Source organism: Phyllobates terribilis, unplaced genomic scaffold (assembly GCF_046119375.1).
Source record: "Phyllobates terribilis strain yellow unplaced genomic scaffold, ASM4611937v1 Scaffold_116__1_contigs__length_5312468, whole genome shotgun sequence".
Lineage (NCBI taxonomy): Eukaryota > Metazoa > Chordata > Amphibia > Anura > Dendrobatidae > Phyllobates > Phyllobates terribilis.
Genome location: NW_027362876.1, coordinates 2,839,558 through 2,857,896, shown reverse-complemented (window position 1 = coordinate 2,857,896; position 18,339 = coordinate 2,839,558). Strand labels below are relative to the sequence as shown.

Here is an 18,339-nt window from a genome sequence, read left to right as displayed (position 1 = left end):
GACTACTAGGGAGTTACAGTCTCACATAAGTGAGGCCGGCCGATCCCACCACAATCAAACTATCATACAGAATGAACCTGTTAAAAAAAAGACATAAAAAAATATGTTACATCCCCAACAACAACGTATGTATGAGGGGAGAACTCCATTACTAAACCGGAGTTGCACTCATTTATGGTGGACCATTGGAGCTACTATGAATCCTGACCAGAAGAGTAGAGAAAGTATTAGTGCCCCCATTTCAGGAGAGATTGTGCAGTAATCTGAATTCTTTAGGATTGAAAACATAATGGAATTTATGACGTGGAGCGAATCCATGAAACCAGGGCTCGAGCCATGCCAACACATCTCCTGCAGGTGTGAATAAATGTATATTACAGCCATCAGCCACGCACAGCTTAGAGATATATCATGGCACAGGTGTAATGTTTTCTGTATAGTTTATCATGATCCTGTTTGAAGTTAGTTGGGTTAAAAAGAAATTGAAAAGTCAGGATAAAGGGAAACTCTGCTGTTTTTGTACAGAAATCCGTTCTTGGCCCTCACTGCACATTTAATGCTGTCGATCATAAAAGTGAAGTTTGGCCAGAAAGACTGGACCTGGTCATGTAGGAACATGTAGGAACCATATGAGCACATTCAGCAGCACAGAAGGGAGAGAAGGTAGATTCATCCAATAAGATATCAGGGATCTAGGAAGCCAACAGCATCATTACCCTCCGCTTTCTCTTACAGATTCATCATAATATTTTTCTTCAAGTGATTTTCTAACTTGTCAGTACATTCTACGTATGCTGTAATTTTGGCTTTGTAGTTTACAGATCTGGTCAGGTAAGGGTCAGCGTCTTCTAATCCCAGTGAGTAGGTGGATCCTCCAGGTTGTAAGCTCTATAGAAAAGGGCTTTCAATTCCTAAAGTCATTTGAACAATTTTTGGTGGGTGAGAATGTTGTGGTCTAGCGGCAAAATGGTGATCACACGATTGTGATACGGCCAGACTACACCACCAATAAAGCAGCCACAGCCGCTGACTGAGAAGAATCTGTGACTTCTCTGCATTTAGTGGTTACTACTCACCTGGGTAGTCATATGTAGGAATCTCCTCTTTACACCGCTCATCACCCCTCACATATGTCTCTGTAGTAATAATATGGGTCAGATCTTCACCCTGAAAAAAATATTGTAAAAGTCACAGACAGATGGAGAAATCACATCTATGATCAGCTCTAATCCTGCCATCTCCACCGTTCTCATTACACAAGTATAAAACATATAATACTGGTGGATAAAACAAGACTGAGCACAAGACCTTCACAGCCGTCTACACATCATAGGGGAGATCTCATGACACCTTCTCTCCATCTACCTGATGATCCTGAGGAACATTGGGGTCTTCTTGTTTACAGTCCTGCAGAAGAAGAGGATAGGGACATCTCCCTGGTGTTGTCCTCTTACTGGATAAAACTGGAGGAAACACATACAGGGGCTGAATTCATTCTTTACATACAGATAAATATAGGCCGTGTGTATTTAGTCCTGTCTATTACCTGGTGATGTGAGGGGCTGGGGAACCTCTGTCATGACGTCTTTGTACAGATCTTTGTGTCCTTCTAAATACTCCCACTTCTCCATGGAGAAATAGACAGTGGCATCTTGACACCGTATAGGAACCTGACACATACAATGATACAGTCATCCCCCCTGATCCCTTCATAGCGTTACTGTATAATGTCCCAGTATTCCCAGCAGTGTCACCTCTCCAGTCAGCAGCTCAATCATCTTGTAGGTGAGTTCTAGGATCTTATGGTCATTGATGTCCTCATGAATCAGGGGGAGAGGTGGAGGCCCAGTGATTGGGCTCTGGGTTCTTTCCCATCCCTCAGACACAGTGTCCTGACGGCGCTCACTAGAGGTCTTCTTCACTACTGAGTAATCCTGGTTATGGAGAGACACATTAATAAATCTCACTCCAGACATTTCCAGAGTCCTCACCTCTCCAGTTCTGTCCATCTGTTATTCCCATAGATAAGAATGATGTAATGTGACGTCATCAGAATCTCTCACCTCTCCAGTAAGCCGGAAGAGGATCTCTAGGGTGAGGTGTAATATCCTCTCCGCCATCTTGTCTCTGTCCATATCCATCTTTGATGGGTAAATCAGGAAAATTCTCTTATATAGACGATCTTCACTGAGAGGATCCGATATTGTAGAGACCTCAATGAGAAGAAGATGAGCCGATGTAACATCATAAAAATCCTGTGTAATAATACAATTACTGGAGATAATAAGGGGAAACATATGAGGAGATTTATTATTTTACAGTATTTAGTTTTCTTCTTTACATCTAGTAATAAAACCTATATATTTTAGGCCACAGACAACAAGCAGTTTCTTCCTCGGAGTCTGCAGCTGCATACATTTCTCATAGACTCATCTTCCTTATTGCTAATTTTCGGCTCATTTACGTACACTGGAATTGGTCATTAGCAATACTGCAGGAGATATTCATTACACGTGACATGAGAAATAACGACTTTATGATGAGGACGACATCTTCATCTTCTACTACGGCTCTAGAAACATATTTGGCCAGAGTCCGTCACTGACTACATCTCCACCGTCTGTCTATATGAATGTTTCCTGTCTTCACCGGACTGTAATCTATCACGTTAGATCTCAGGTCTGATTCACACACAGATGTTTGAGGCTTTTATAAAAGCTTGTTTATAAGAACACCAAGACAGGAGTTATTTGATGCCAATATCTCCCTGTACAATGTATTTTTTTTCTCTGGAAATATTTTATTTTTTCCATTCTTCCATATAGTATATAAAAAAACACTAAAACAACCCAGGTGTTAAAATGTTACAAAAGAAAATTGGGGATGCAGGTATGGCAGGAACATAGTGTGGTGCGGGAATCAAAAAAAGGCCACCGCACAGCATGAAGAATGGGGATAAGTGAGGATATATTATTTAGTGCTTTGGGTGGTAGCATATCATATGGGCGTGTGGTGGTTGTTGTTTCTTTCCCATTTTTGTTGTTTCTTTTGTCATTTCTTACCTTTATGTAACGTGTGTGTATTGGTTCTGACATTCGTGATCTTGTTGTCATGTGACAATCACTATATAAGGAACACCCAATGGACATGACGCCGGCTTATAGAAAGCGTCTGGCCCCGTAAGGTGTAAACAGGAGCGTGTTCACACCACAACTCCCTCCCCATGAAACGCTGCTTGTGCCGACAGCTGATGGATCTCACGTCACAGACCTGACAGGATCGTCTGGGTTGTTTCATAGGACTTACAGGAGGAAGCGGTCCAGAAAGCAGAAGATCCAGCAAATATCTGCCACATATTCCTGCAAATCCCCCGAATGTCATCACTAGTATCTACATTACTGTGCTGGAGCTAGGAGAGGAATAATGGCGTTGTGTGAGGACTTCTCTGGGCTTCTGTCCTTCATCCTGCAGTCGTCTGAATGGATCTAATGTGGACGGGAACCAGCTAAGCCGCATTCTGTCCACAGCTGTTACCTCACTGTTCACACCACACAGAGACCCCAAAAGAGTCTCCGTGCTGAAGGGGTTAATGCCCCCTGCGCCCAGTAATGGGGGTCTCCACATACCTCCACCTGCAGAGCCGCCACCACATATATGGCTGCTCTGTGCGCACAGGAGCTGTGATGAGGTCACAGGAGGGGAGGAGTCAGGGGTCACATGATCAGGGGCCTCAGTGGATGCAGGACTCTGCTGTGCTGGTTGTCATGGTGCTGGATGAGCTGAAGTTTATGTGTGGGGTCAGGAGGGGTTTACAGTGTGTACGGAGCAGAGCCGTGTGTGTACGAGGTGTACGGAGCGGAGCCGCGTGTGTACGAGGAGTACGGAGCGGAGCCGCGTGTGTACGAGGTGTACGGAGCAGAGCCGCGTGTGTACGAGGTGTACGGAGCAGAGCCGCGTGTGTACGAGGTGTATGGAGCTGAGCCGCGTGTGTACGAGGTGTACGGAGCAGAGCCGCGTGTGTACGAGGTGTACGGAGCGGAGCCGCGTGTGTACGAGATGTACGGAGCGGAGCCGCGTGTGTACGAGGTGTACGGAGCCGTGCGTGTACGAGGTGTACAGAGCGGAGCCGTGCGTGTACGAGGTGTACAGAGCGGAGCCGTGCGTGTACGAGGTGTACAGAGCGGAGCCGTGCGTGTACGAGGTGTACAGAGCAGAGCCGCATGTGTACGAGGTGTACGGAGCGGAGCCGTGTGTGTATGAGGTGTACGGAGCAGAGCTGCACGTGTACGAGGTGTACGGAGCCAAGCCGCGCGTGTACGAGGTGTAGGGAGCAGAGCCGCGTGTGTACGAGGTGTAGGGAGCAGAGCCGCGTGTGTAGGAGGTGTAGGGAGCAGAGCCGCGGGTGTACGAGGTGTAGGGAGCAGAGCCGCGGGTGTACGAGGTGTAAGGAGCAGAGCCGCACATGCACGAGGTGTACGGAGCGGAGCCGCGCGCGTACGAGGTGTACCGAGCGGAGCCGTGTATTTGTGACATATAAGGAGGGGAGCCGTGAGTGTATGAGGTTTACGAAGCAGAGCCGTGTTTGTATGGAGCAGAGCCGCACGTGTACGAGGTTTACGGAGCAGTGCCGCATGTGTATGAGGTGTGCAGAGCGGAGCCGTGTGTGTGTACGAGGTGTACGGAACGGAGCCACATGTGTACGAGGTGTGCGGAGCCGCGTGTGTGTACGAAGTGTAAGGAGCGGAGCCACGCGAGTACGAGGTGTACGGAGCGGAGATGTGCGTACGAGGTGTACGGAGCGGAGCTGTGTGTGTACAAGGTGTACGGAGCGGAGCTGCGCGTGTACGAGGTGTACGGAGTGGAGCCACGTGTGTACGAAGTGTACGGAGCGGAGCCGCGCTTGTACGAGGTGTACGGAGCGCAGCCGCGCGCGTACGAGGTGTACGGAGCGGAGCCTTGTGTGTACGAGGTGTATGGAGCGGAGCCGCGCATGTACGAGGTGTACGGAGTGGAGCCGCGTGTGTACGAGGTGTACAGAGCCGAGCCACGCGCGACGAGGTGTGCGGAGCCGCGCGCGTATGAGGTGTACGGAGCGGAGCCATGTGTGTACGAGGTGTACGGAGCGGAGCCGTATGTGTACGAGGTGTATGCCGTGCAGAGCCGTAACTATAATCAGCTTTTGGGGGCTAAATGCTTTCCTAACCTTGAACCTAATGGTTCTTACAATTTGATTCTCAGCAAGAAGGGTGATGAGTGGAAAACGGCGTCTTTATCGTCTGAGGATTTATTCGATAATCTCGTCCTCCCATTCAGATTCTCCAGTGCACCAACAGGATTTCACAACTTTCTGAATGATATTTCTCTGATTACATTGGGAGATTTGTTGTGATTTACAGTGATGATTTTTTTGCCTGACTTGGATTTCTCACCAGGAATATGTCCGTGTAGTATTAGGATATGTGCTCACGATCAGGATTTGCTGCGAGTTTGACGCTGCATGTTTAAAAAAAATTGCACTGCTCAAAAAATTCTTAGTTTGCTAAAATTGAGAATTTTTTTCTGTTCAGGAAGTTTCATTCTTGGGGTCATTTTATCGGCTGATGGGTTTACGATGGATCCTGGGAAGGTGAAAGCCATAATAGATTGGGTCCAACCTAGTGACCTGAAAGTGTGGCAACGTTTTCTAGGATTCGCCAACTATTATAAGATATTTCTTAGGGGTTTTTTCCGATTGCTAAACCTCTTACTGACCTCACACGTACGGGGCGGATATCAAGGTTTAGCCAACGAATGTTATGAGGGATTTTGAATAATTGAAAGAGTGTTTTATGTCTGCATTAGGGATGAGCGAATGCGCTCGGTTATACCTGGATATCACTCGAGTATCTGGGTTCTCGGATGTGCTTGTTACTTGGTGAGCATTAGCCAGTGTTCGAATTTGAAACTCTAATCCCCGCCCCTGCATATTTGGCTTCTGTTACACAACCAATAAACATGCGGGGATTGCCTGCGAGTCACTGTAATGCCTTAGCCATCTTGGTAGTACCATTACTGAGATTGGTTGGCCGTATTATATCATTAGAGGTATAAAAGGACAGGCGCCGCTAGGCTTGGCACACTGACGCCATTTCACAGCTCAGGGACAGTTCTTATTGGAGTGAAAGAATGCTTGTCCAGGACTTTAATGAATCAGACACCTCTAGTGTTGATACTGGCGCTGTAGCTGAACTATCATACTAACAGTCTTTGTAAGTGCTAATTATGTGCTTTGCTGTTTGTATCAGATACATTCTGCATTTAGCCTAGAGATAGTGGCTAAGTACAGTCTTTAGGCAGGGCTTAGGGCTTTGCAGTCCATTGCTAAATATATAGCTGAGGCAGTTGACCACATTCTTTTTTGGGGGGGTTGAAAACATTTACTATATTGTCATTCATAGAGTATTACGTGCTTTGTGGTAGATTTTGGTGTTATATAACACTCCAAAAAAGCGTTGAATTTTTTTTCTGAATTCAATTATTTATCCATAGAGTATTACGTGCTTTGTGATACAAATCAGTGTTACCTAACCCTCCAAAAAAGCATTGACATTTTTTTTCTGGGTTCAATTACTCACCCATAGAGTATTACAAGCTATGTGGTACATTTCGGTGGTAGTAAACTCAAATAAAGCACTTTGACTACTGCAGGTGACCATTTTTTCTTAATTAAAGATGAACTTGGTTTCAAGAGACCTAGACATTTTCTTTACTTAGTCAACGCATTTCAAAGTACTACAGACTTCTTCATCAGGACAAAAAAAACTTCTTTTCTGTACTTTATGTGGTGATAACTTTGGAATTCTTCACAAACGATAGTAGGAAATAAATGGTCCTTACGACTTACCATGGCATGTGAAAGTTTGGGCACCCCTGGTCAAAATTAGTGTTATTGTGAATATTGATGAGCAAATATGTTGAAAATCCGATCTCAATTTTAAGTTCTGCACGAGTGTGGCACATTCGGATTCGTGTTCACAAAGGCGAGCATTTTTACTTAAATTCAGGAAAATTGGCAACGTTCAGCGAATAAGTGCAGAAACTTGATTGCGGGGCAACTACAAGATTTTTAACAGTTTGGTTAGCTTAGTGCTTGCTTATTATGAGTGGGGGGCGTGTTAAATGAGTGGAAGGGGGGTGGGGAGACCGCAGAAGAGGTCAGAGCAGCGGAGCGCTTGTAATCTTTTTTTTTTCCTGTAACTTTAAGTGAGGAAAGTGCGGCTAGCCAATCAGAGCACAGGAAGCATCCACACTGTCCAGACACAAGGGCTTCTGCCATTGGCTGCTAAAATCACATGTCCTCTCTATATAAAGAGCAGCCATGTTCCCTCAGCGCCATTCAGCCACGTTCCCAAGCGCATGTCACTGCTGCCAGACCCTCCTGCTGAATATGCTCCTGTTTAATGAGAGATTTTAGCTAGATAGATGAGGGCTTGTTTGGAAGTCAGATAGCGTAGATAAGTCCTCTGCTGTGTGCCTGTGAAATCAACCTTGCAGCACTTTTTTTTTTCTTATGCAATTACTGAGATTCAGACAGAAACAGAAGGGCCCATGGCATAGAACTGTGTTGTGCACTGCTTGTATTGTGCGGTATGCACGAGTATCCCATATATACAGTACAGACCAAAAGTTTGGACACACCTCATTTAAAGATTTTTCTGTATTTTCATGACTATGAAAATTGTACATTCACACTGAAGGCATCAAAATGATGAATTAACACATGTGGAATTATATACTTAACAAAAAAGTGTGAAACAACTGAAAATATGTCTTATATTCTAGGTCCTTCAAAGTAGCCACCTTTTGCTTTGATGACTGCTTTGCACACTCTTGGCATTCTCTTGATGAGCTTCAAGAGGTAGTCACCGGAAATGGTCTTCCAACAATCTTGAAGGAGTTCCCAGAGATGCTTAGCACTTGTTGGCCCTTTTGCCTTCACTCTGCGGTCCAGCTCACCCCAAACCATCTCGATTGGGTTCAGGTCTGGTGACTGTGGAGGCCAGGCATCTGGCGTAGCACCCCATCACTCTCCTTCTTGGTCAAATAGCCCTTACACAGCCTGGAGGTGTATTTGGGGTCATTGTCCTGTTGAAAAATAAATGATAGTCCAACTAAACGCAAACCGGATGGAATAGCATGACGCTGCAAGATGCTGTGGTAGCCATGCTGGTTCAGTATGCCTTCAATTTTGAATAAATCCCCAACAGTGTCACCAGCAAAGCACCACCCACACCATCACACCTCCTCCTCCATGCTTCACGGTGTGAACCAAGCATGTAGAGTCCATCCGTTCACCTTTTCTGCGTCGCACAAAGACACGGTGGTTGGACCAAAGATCTCAAATTTGGACTCATCAGACCAAAGCACAGATTTCCACTGGTCTAATGTCCATTCCTTGTGTTCTTTAGCCCAAACATGTCTCTTCTACTTGTTGCCTGTCCTTAGCAGTGGTTTCCTAGCAGCTATTATACCATGAAGGCCTGCTGCACAAAGTCTCCTCTTAACAGTTGTTGAAGAGATGTGTCTGCTGCTAGAACTCTGTGTGGCATTGACCTGGTCTCTAATCTGAGCTGCTGTTAACCTGCGATTTCTGAGGCTGGTCATTCGGATAAACTTATCCTCAGAAGCAGAGGTGACTCTTGGTCTTCCTTTCCTGGGGCGGTCCTCATGTGAGCCAGTTTCTTTGTAGCGCTTGATGGTTTTTGCAACTGGACTTGGGGACACATTCAAAGTTTTCCCAATTTTTCGCACTGACTGACCTTCATTTCTTAAAGTAATGATTGCCACTCATTTTTCTTTACTTAGCTGCTTTTTTCTTGCCATAATACAAATTCTAACAGTCTATTCAGTAGGACTATCAGCTGTGTATCCTCCAGACTTCTGCACAACACAACTGATGGTCCCAACCCCATTTATAAGGCAAGAAATCCCACTTATTAAACCTGACAGGGCACACCTGTGAAGTGAAAACCATTTCCGGTGACTACCTCTTGAAGCTCATCAAGAGAATGCCAAGATTGTGCAAAGCAGTCATCAAAGCAAAAGGTGGCTACTTTGAAGAACCTAGAATATCAGACATATTTTCAGTTGTTTCACACTTTTTTGTTAAGTATATAATTCCACATGTGGTAATTCATAGTTTTGATGCCTTCAGTGTGAATGTACAATTTTCATAGTCATGAAAATACAAAAAATCTTTAAATGAGAAGGTGTTTCCAAACTTTTGGTCTGTACTGTATATATTTTTACACTTGCTAATGTGATAACGCAAGCAAGCCCTTGTAGCCCAACTTTTGATTTTGTGGGGTTGAAATTCAGCTGGATGCAGACTTTTTTTCATTTACTAATGTGATAGTGCAAGCTATAGTAGCCCACTTTGTCATTTTTTGCTGGGTGAAATTCAGCTGTATGCACAGTAAAAAAAAAATATTTTTTCTGTTGCTACGCAGAGTCCACAAAAGTATTTTTATCTGTCGCAAACGTGATACACTCTGCTAAAAGCCACCTACTACTTTAGTGGCATTGAACTTCAGCTGTTTTCAGGGTAAAAAAAATAGATTTTTTTCTCTTGCTAGGCAGAGTCCAAAAAATATTTTTTTCTGTGACAAACTTGATACACTCTGCTATAAGCCAGCTACTACTTTAGAGGCGGTGAACTTCTGTTATTTTCAGAGTAAAAAAATAGATGTTTTCTGTAGCTAGCCAGAGAACAAAACATATTTTTTTCTTTTTCTCTTGCAAACGTGTTACACTCTGCTATAAGCCACCTAATCCTTTAGTGGTGGTGAAATTCAGCTGTATGAAGAACTTATGCAGAGTAAAAAAATCTATTTTTTGCTGTTTCTAATGTTATGATAAATATTTGTACTTTAATATAATAATAACAACAATTTTTAGTTATATAGCGCCATCATATTCCGCAGCACTTGGAAGTCCTTTGGAAGTGCATTGAGCTGTAGGTTGGATTGCTGATAAAGGTGAAAAAAAAAACTCTTTAAATCTTCTTCTATAGCGAGTGTGAACGAGCTGAGTGTGGCCGGAGCGTAAGTGCAAAAGGAAGTAAGTGTGTGACTTGTGATTTAGTGACTTTGGATTCAAGGAATTTGGAAGGGAGGAATTTGGACGAAATTGCTATCTGTATTTTATTAATTCTTTACATTTCTTTTTTACTTAAATTTTCTGTCTAGTGCAATCCCAATTAGGAAATGAGCTCCATAATTGACAATGCTATCCAGTGTACATCTTGCCACATGTATGCAATCCTTGGAACAGCCGGTCATGGGTGCATACTGCTGTGTGAGATGTGCGCATCTTGTGCGTTTGGAAGCCCAGGTTCTGGATCTAAATGAGCAGCTGGCAACACTGAGATCCATTGACAATATGGAAAGGAGTCTGCTGCTCACTGGGGTAGGTGTGGGGGAGGGTGGTAGTAGGGAGCTTCAGGACAGTGAGGCAGCTAGCTGGGTGACAAGTTAGAAGGGGAGGTAGAGGGAAGAGTGCCAGGGTGGCTAGTCCTGATCTGGCACACCCCATAAAGTTTGCAAAGTTGGCAAATGAGGGGGGTGTCAGTACAGGGGTAGCACTGCTGCAGCAAGGCATGTCCTCCCAGTAAGGGGGGAAATAAGAGAGCGGGGCAGGCCAGGCAGGTTCTGGTAGTGGGGGACTCAATTATTAGGGGAACAGAAAGGGCTATCTGTAACAAAAACAGGGATTTTCGAACAGTGTGCTGCCTACCTGGCTCTGGAGTCCGGCACATCGCCGATTGGGTTGACAGATTAATGGGAGGGGCTGGTGAGGACCCAACAGTCATGGTGCACATTGGCAAAAATGACAAAGTTAGAGGTAGGTGGAAGGTCCTTAAAGATGATTTCAGGGAATTAAGCTGCAAGCTTAAAGCAAGGACCTCCAAGGTGGTATTCTCTGAAATACTGCCTGTACCACGTGCCATGCCAGAGAGGCAATGGAAGATTAGGGAGATAAATAAGTGCCTCAGGAATTGGTGTAGGAAGGAGGGGTTTGGGTTCCTGGAGAACTGGGCCGACTTCTCATTTGGCTACAGGTTCTACGCTAGGGACGGGCTGCACCTCAATGGGGAGGGTGCAGCTGTGCTGGGGGAGAAAATGGCTAGAAGGTTCGAAAAGTGTTTAAACTAGGGATTGGGGGGAGGGTATTCATTTTATAGGTGGGGCAGATAGTGCAGATAGTGACCTAGAGCACAAATAAAGAAATTGGGGGTGGAGTTAGAACAGTCAAAATAGTAAGAAGGAATAGAGGTACAGAGAGATACATAAAATGCATGTACACTAACGCCAGAAGCCTCACCAACAAAATGGAGGAATTAGAATTTTGTTGGAAAATAATTATGACATGGTGGGGATATCTGAGACATGGCTGGACGACAGCCATGACTTGGCTGTTAATTTACAGGGCTATAGTCTGTTCAGAAATGACCATACAAACAAGCGAGGGGCGGGTGTATATTTATATGTAAAATCACCCTTAAAACCCATCTTGCGTGAGAATATATGTGAATCTAATGAAAACGTAGAGTCCCCATGGGTGGAGATAAGGGGAGGGGGAAAAAATAATAAATTACTGATAGGGGTTTGTTGTAAGTCTGCAAAAATAATGGAAGCAGCGGAGAATATCCTCATAAAGCAAATAGATGAAGCAGCGACTCAAGGAGAAGTCATTATTATCGGGGACTTTAACTACCCTGAAATACATTGGGGACAGAAACCTGTAGTTCCAGCAAAGGTAATAGGTTTTTGACAACTATGAGAGACAATTACCTTTCACAACTGGTTCAGGACCCAACAAGAAGGGGGACACTGCTAGACCTAATATTAACCAACAGGCCAGACCGCATATCAAATAAACGAGTTGGGGGTCACTTGGGTATTAGTGATCAAAAAATAATAAGCTTTCATGTATCTTTTAATAAGATGTGTAGTAGAAGGGTTACAAGGACATTACACTTCAGGAAGGCAAATTTCCAACGGTTGAGAGATAATCTTAGTGCAATAAACTGGGACGATATCCTGAGACATAAAACTACACAAAGCAAATGGGAGACATTTATTAGCATCCTGAATAGGACCTGTGCACAATATATACCCTATGGGAATAAACATGCTAGAAATAGGAGGAAACCACTATGGCTGAATAGAGCTGTAAGGGGCGCAATAAGTGACAAAAAGAAAGCATTTATAGAACTAAAGCAAGTAGGTAATGATGAGGCATTAAATAAATACAGAATAAATACAGAAAATTAAATAAATTCTGTAAAAACCAAATCAAGGCAGCAAAGATTAAGATAGAGAGAATCATTGCCAGAGAAAGTAAAAATAATCCCAAAATATTCTTTAACTACATAAATAGTAAAAAATGATAGTGTTGGCCCCCTTAAAAATAGTCTGGGTGAAATGGTGGATGAGGATGAGGAAACAGCCAATATGCTAAATGATTTTTCTCAACAATATTTACACAAGAAAATCACATGACAGAAAACATGATCAGTGATAACCAAAATTCTCCATTAAATGTCACTTGCTTAACCCAGCAGGAAGTATGGCGGCGTCTAAAAATCACTAAAGTTGACAAATCCCCGGGCCCAGATGGGATACACCCGCGAGTACTGCAGGAATTAAGTAACGTCATAGATAGACCATTATTTTTAATCTTTAAAGATTCCATAATAACAGGGTCTGTACCCCAGGACTGGCGTATAGCAAATGTGGTGCCAATATTCAAAAAGGGGACAAAAACTGAACTTGGAAATTAAAAGGCCGGTAAGCTTAACGTCTACTGTGGGTAAAATCCTGGAGGGTTTCCTAAGAGATGCTATACTAGAGTATCTGAAGAAGAATAACCTCATGACCCAATATCAAAATGGGTTTACGAGGGACCGTTTCTGTCAAACTAATCTGATCAGCTTTTATGAGGAGGCAAGTTCCGGACTGGACCGAGGAAATGCAGTGGATGTTGTGTATATGGACTTTTCAAAAGCTTTTGATACGGTTCCACACAAAAGGTTGATACATAAAATGAGAACAATGGGGATAGGGGAAAATATATGTATGTGGGTTAAGAATTGGCTCAGTGATAGGAAACAAAGGGTTGTTATTAATGGAAAACACTCAGACTGGGTCTCAGTTAACAGTGGGGTACCACAGGGGTCAGTATTGGGCCCGCTTCTTTTTAACATATTTATTAATGACCTTGTAGGGGGCATACAGAGTAATATTTCAATATTTGCAGATGACACTAAACTCTGCAGGGTAATCAATACAGAGGAGGACAATTTTATATTACAGGAGGATCTATGTAAACTAGAAGCTTGGGCTGATAAATGGCAAATGAGCTTTAATGGGGATAAATGTAAGGTAATGCACTTGGGCAGAGGAAATAAAATGTATAATTATATGCTTAATTGTAAAACACTGGGCAAAACTGTCACTGAAAAAGACCTGGGTGTATTGGTGGACGACAAGCTCACGTTTGGTGGCCAGTGTCAGGCAGCTGCTGCAAAGGCAAATAAAATAATGGGATGCATTAAAAGAGGCATAGATGCTCATGAGGAGAACATAATTTTACCTCTATACAAGTCACTAGTGCGACCACACTTAGAATACTGTGTACAGTTCTGGTCTCCGGTGTATAAGAAAGACATAGCTGAACTAGAATTGGTGCAGAGAAGAGCAACCAAGGTTGTTAGAAGACTGGGGGGTCTGCAATACCAAGACAGGTTATTACACTTGGGGTTATTTAGTTTGGAAAAACGAATGCTTAGGGGTAATCTTATTACTATGTACAAGTATATGAGGGGACAGTACAAAGACCTTTCTACTGATCTTTTTACTCTGAGGCCTGAGACAGGGACAAGGGGGCATCATCTACGTCTGGAGGAAAGAAGGTTTAATCATAATCACAGACGGGGATTTTTTACTGTAAGAGCAGTGAGACTATGGAACTCTCTGCCGCATGATGTTGTAATGAGTGATTCACTACTAAAATTTAAGAAGGGCCTGGATTCCTTTCTTGAAAAGTATAATATTACCGGTTATGTATACTAGATTCCTTGATAGGGCGTTGATCCAGGAAACTAGTCTGATTGCCGTATGTGGAGTCAGGAAGGAATTTTTTTTCCCCAATGTGGAGCTTAGTGTTTGCCACATGGTTTTTTTTTGCCTTCCTCTGGATCAACATGTTAGGCTATGGGTTAACTAGATGGACTTAGTCTTCCTTCAACCTTAAAAACTATGTTACTAGGTTACATCTGGGCCAATAGAACCTCCGCACAACCCGTTCTAAAGTTTTATCCACGTCCAAATGGTCAAGACATGTGAATGGACCATGTTCATCTTCCTCCGTCTACATGGTCATGGTGCCAACAATTGCTCCACTATTTCCTCTCTGACCTTAGTAACCCTGTACAATAAGTCCCCACTCAACATAAAATAGGGAAACCTGGTGTCAGCCCCTGGCTCTTGCGCTATACCGTTTAAGACGGTTACATTATTGAATTCCTCCTTTAGAGTTAGCTCCCAATCCTGGGCAGACCCAACATTTTTGCTGGTCACCCCTAAATCTGATATGTTAGCCCCAAGGGTCACTACCTCGTCATCCCCCACAAGGACATAGAAGGGAAACCTGTCAGACTCTGAGTGTGGTGACAGTTCTTTAGGGGCGACCCGTCTCTTAATCGAGCACTGTCACCCTCCCCCAAAAGTCCTAAAACAAACAAAAGTCCTGACCTATAATAATGGGGTGCAGTAAGTCCTAGACCATGCCAATCTCATGAGACTCAGTATCTGGGCACATTTCAATGTCCACTCTGGCCACTGGATAGTCTTTAGCATCCTCGTGAAAGCAATTGACGTCAACCTTCTTCCCAGGGATAAGCTGGAGAGGAAATGTGGCCCTCACAAGGGTCACCAAACTTCCTGAGCCTAGCAGTCCAGGCACTTGCTGACCATTCCCCATTACAGGACAAGCTTGTGGCCCCTTGTTGTGTGGAAAGTTCGCACTGCAATCTGGATACACATAGTATGAACAGTGGCGACCCAGGCTACAGTCCATCTGCTTGGAGGTCAGGGGACTACAGGGGGCTATATGGCCTGGGCTGTGACATTTCCAGCATATAATATTGCCAGCTGGGACCTTTGGCATACCTGCACTGACCCTTTAGACCTTGGACACCCAACCTCTTTTTGGGTCTCAGCCCCCTCTTGGGACCTCCAGTGTGGAGTAGGTTGCCTCCTCAAGGAACCATCGACCCCCTGATATCTTTTGAACAGTCTGACCAGGTCATTGGCATTTCGGGGATCACCCTGGGCAACCCAAGTCTGTATTGGCCTCGGAAAGGAGTGCACAAACTAGTACATTACCACTTGCTCTACCATCTGCGCAGGGGTAGAGGACTTTGCCTGCAACCATTTTTGGACGTGGTTCAGCAAATCAAACATTTGGTAGCGAGGGGGTTTGTCACTGTGATATGCCCAGCGGTGGACCCGTTGTACCCTGACATTGTCACTCTCAAGCACGTCTTTTAAGGCTAAGTCATAGTAGGCCTTCTGGAGCTCCCCCGTTAAGTATGGCACCAGCACTTTTGCCCATTGCTCTGGCTAGAGTTTCTCCCTCTCAGCGACCCTTTCAAAAATGGTCAAAAAGGCCTGTATGTGGTCACCCTTGGTCATTTTCTGCAGGACTCTCCTTACCGCCTTCAGGATGGGAAAATCATCAGCTGACCTTTGAGTCGAATCAGCTGCCATGCCACAAAACTCTGTTGCATAAGCAGCTTATTTGTCTCCTGTTACGCCAGCTGTTGTTGGTACTGCTGCTGCAGCTGGGCTTGTACCAGGTGTTTCACTAGGTTCTCCATGCTATCTGACGTTATTTGCTGGCTTATGGCCGCCTTTGCCTAGGGCATGCAGGACCTCTGTAGCAGTCACACGTGTTCCCTGGGAACGCTGCCCGCACTTCTAACACCAATTGTGGGAATGCTACTCACTTTGGTGCGTGGTGAAGCAACACGGGAACCGTTTCCATCCATATGTCCTTGCTGGGTTATTGGTTCTTCATAAACCACATCACAAGCAAAGGAAAAGAAATGGCCTTTCAATGCAGGCAAAACAAAGTAAACAGTTCCAACAATGGCACTTTAGAGACAGTCCAGTTTGGAGATGACACACGGGGGCCTTCTTACCTCCACACACACAGACCACGTGTCAAAACAAACAGACTCCATTTTACCCTATGGACCACACCCAGGGGTGGGTATGTGGGCAGCCAGGCCTACCCATCTCTCAAGCTGCCCCTAAAACCCTGGTCCAGAAGCACAAAACAAGCCTCTTAGTACTATGTGCACTAGAGCAATACTCCAGGTTTACATCACAGAGGACAACCACCTCTGTGATACATACCTCCCATCAACTATGTGTACGGAAGCCACATCACATCATCTTAGACCGAACAAGGAGTTAATGGCTGAAATACATACAAACATGTATACAGCCATAGTGAGGTAAATGGAGGTACATAGAAACTGACAGCTTCCTTCATGCACATACACTCCCATCATCATTCATCTTAGTGACACAGAACTCGCTCTATTCAGAGGGTGCAGATAGATAACTCGGGATATATTGATCAGAAGCTTCATGGTCAAGGTGAAGAGAGTCTTGATTTCTAGGATATTTGCTGCTTTATGGATTAATAAGTATTAATCTGTACACCTCGCACACACACGGCTCTGCTCCGTACACCTCGTACACACTTGGCTCCGCTCCGTACACCTCGTACACACACGGCTCTGCTCCGTACACCTCGTACACACGGCTCCGCTTCGTACACCTGGTACACACGCTTCTCCACTCCGCACACACGCACGTGGCTCCGCACACCTGGTACACACGCGGCTCCGCTCCATACACCTGGTACACACGCGGCTCCGCTCCGTACGCCTCGTACACGCTCGGCTCCTCTCCGTACGCCTCGTACACGCGCGGCTACGCTCCGTACGCCTCGTACACGCGCGGCTACGCTCCGTACGCCTCGTACACGCGCGGCTACGCTCCGTACGCCTCGTACACGAGCGGCTACGCTCCGTACGCCTCGTACACGCGCGGCTACGCTCCGTACGCCTCGTACACGCACGGCTACGCTCCGTACGCCTCGTACACGCGCGACTACGCTCCGTACGCCTCGTACACGCGCGGCTCCGCTCCGTACGCCTCTTTAAAACTTTCAGTAGCTTGTTCAAGCACAGCATAAAACAATGTAAAGGCTATCAAAACAAATACTGCCCTTCTGGCATAATGGGAAAACAAAATAAAATATATAGCACAGTCAATACGCTCAAGGTTAGCAAACACACCCAGTTAAGTTTAGCAACACACTAGTGCCTCCCTGGAGTTAGCCTCTTCAGACACACTGAACAGCTAATGATTCCAAAGGCTGGTTATTTATATCCCAGACCACACCCTGGGGTGGAGATATGGTGAATGACCTCCCACCCGCTCTATAGTCATAAAAAACCGAGCCCTCTAAAATGGCAGATTAACCCCTCTCAACACATAGTGTGCTGGAGAAAATCTTCTAGGTTTCAAATCACTGACACTAATAGCCTCAGTGAAACATTTCTCCCCTCCAGAACTTTGCCAGTGACTTTGTCACACTGTATATAGATAAATGTGAGACAATATAGAGATTAAAAATACACTTTATTAATCACAATTCAAATCACATAAAAATACAAAATGTCAAGAGGGATAAGGCTATGTGCCCACGTTGCGGACCTGAAGCATATTTTTTACGCTTCTCCCTGGCGGGAAAATCGCATGCGGATATTAAATGCGGTTTTCCCGCCAGGTAGAAGCGTTTGTGAGGCGTCTTTGCATGCGGGTTATCAAGCACTTCTCCAAGCATCACTTGGAAAAGTGCTTGACAACTTGTTCAGAATGGTAAAAAATAAAAAAATAAACTTTATACTCACCTTCTGATGCATTCTCTGCCCCGTCCGGAGTCTTGAGCGGCTCACGCTGTTGTGTGCAAGACCTGCGGTGACGTCATTGAGTCATGTGGTGGGTCACATGACTCAATGACGTGGCAGGTCCTTCAGACAACAGCGCGGAGGGAAAACATCAGAAGTTAAGTATAAACTTTATTTTATTCTTTTTTTTACAGGTTCTTTGGTACCCAGGTCTGGATGAGAGTCTCCTCTCATCCAGACTTGGGTACCATCCGCACATTGATTCCGCTGCGCTTCCGCAAAATTAATGAACATACTGCGGATTTTTG

The 18,339-nt window shown here is 44.8% G+C and overlaps 1 protein-coding gene across 3 annotated transcripts in view; it reads right to left on the bottom strand.

Annotated features, from left to right (window-relative positions):
- Positions 1-18,339, bottom strand: part of LOC141201473 (uncharacterized) — a 323,215-nt gene that overhangs the window by 175,867 nt on the left and 129,009 nt on the right. Inside the window, exons 1-3 of one of the 3 annotated variants that reach the window (XM_073663470.1) lie at positions 3,307-3,687; positions 2,064-2,213; positions 1,755-1,934 (exon numbers count right to left, since the gene is read on the bottom strand). The exons of 1 other annotated variant lie outside the window; for it this stretch is intronic. In XM_073663470.1, coding sequence (XP_073519571.1) covers positions 1,755-1,934; positions 2,064-2,213; positions 3,307-3,381 — 405 coding nt within the window. In that variant the 5' untranslated portion in view covers positions 3,382-3,687. Of the gene's footprint in view, positions 1-1,754; positions 1,935-2,063; positions 2,214-3,306; positions 3,688-18,339 lie in introns of those variants that run through there. One more of the 3 variants, XM_073663471.1, reaches the window with a different exon arrangement.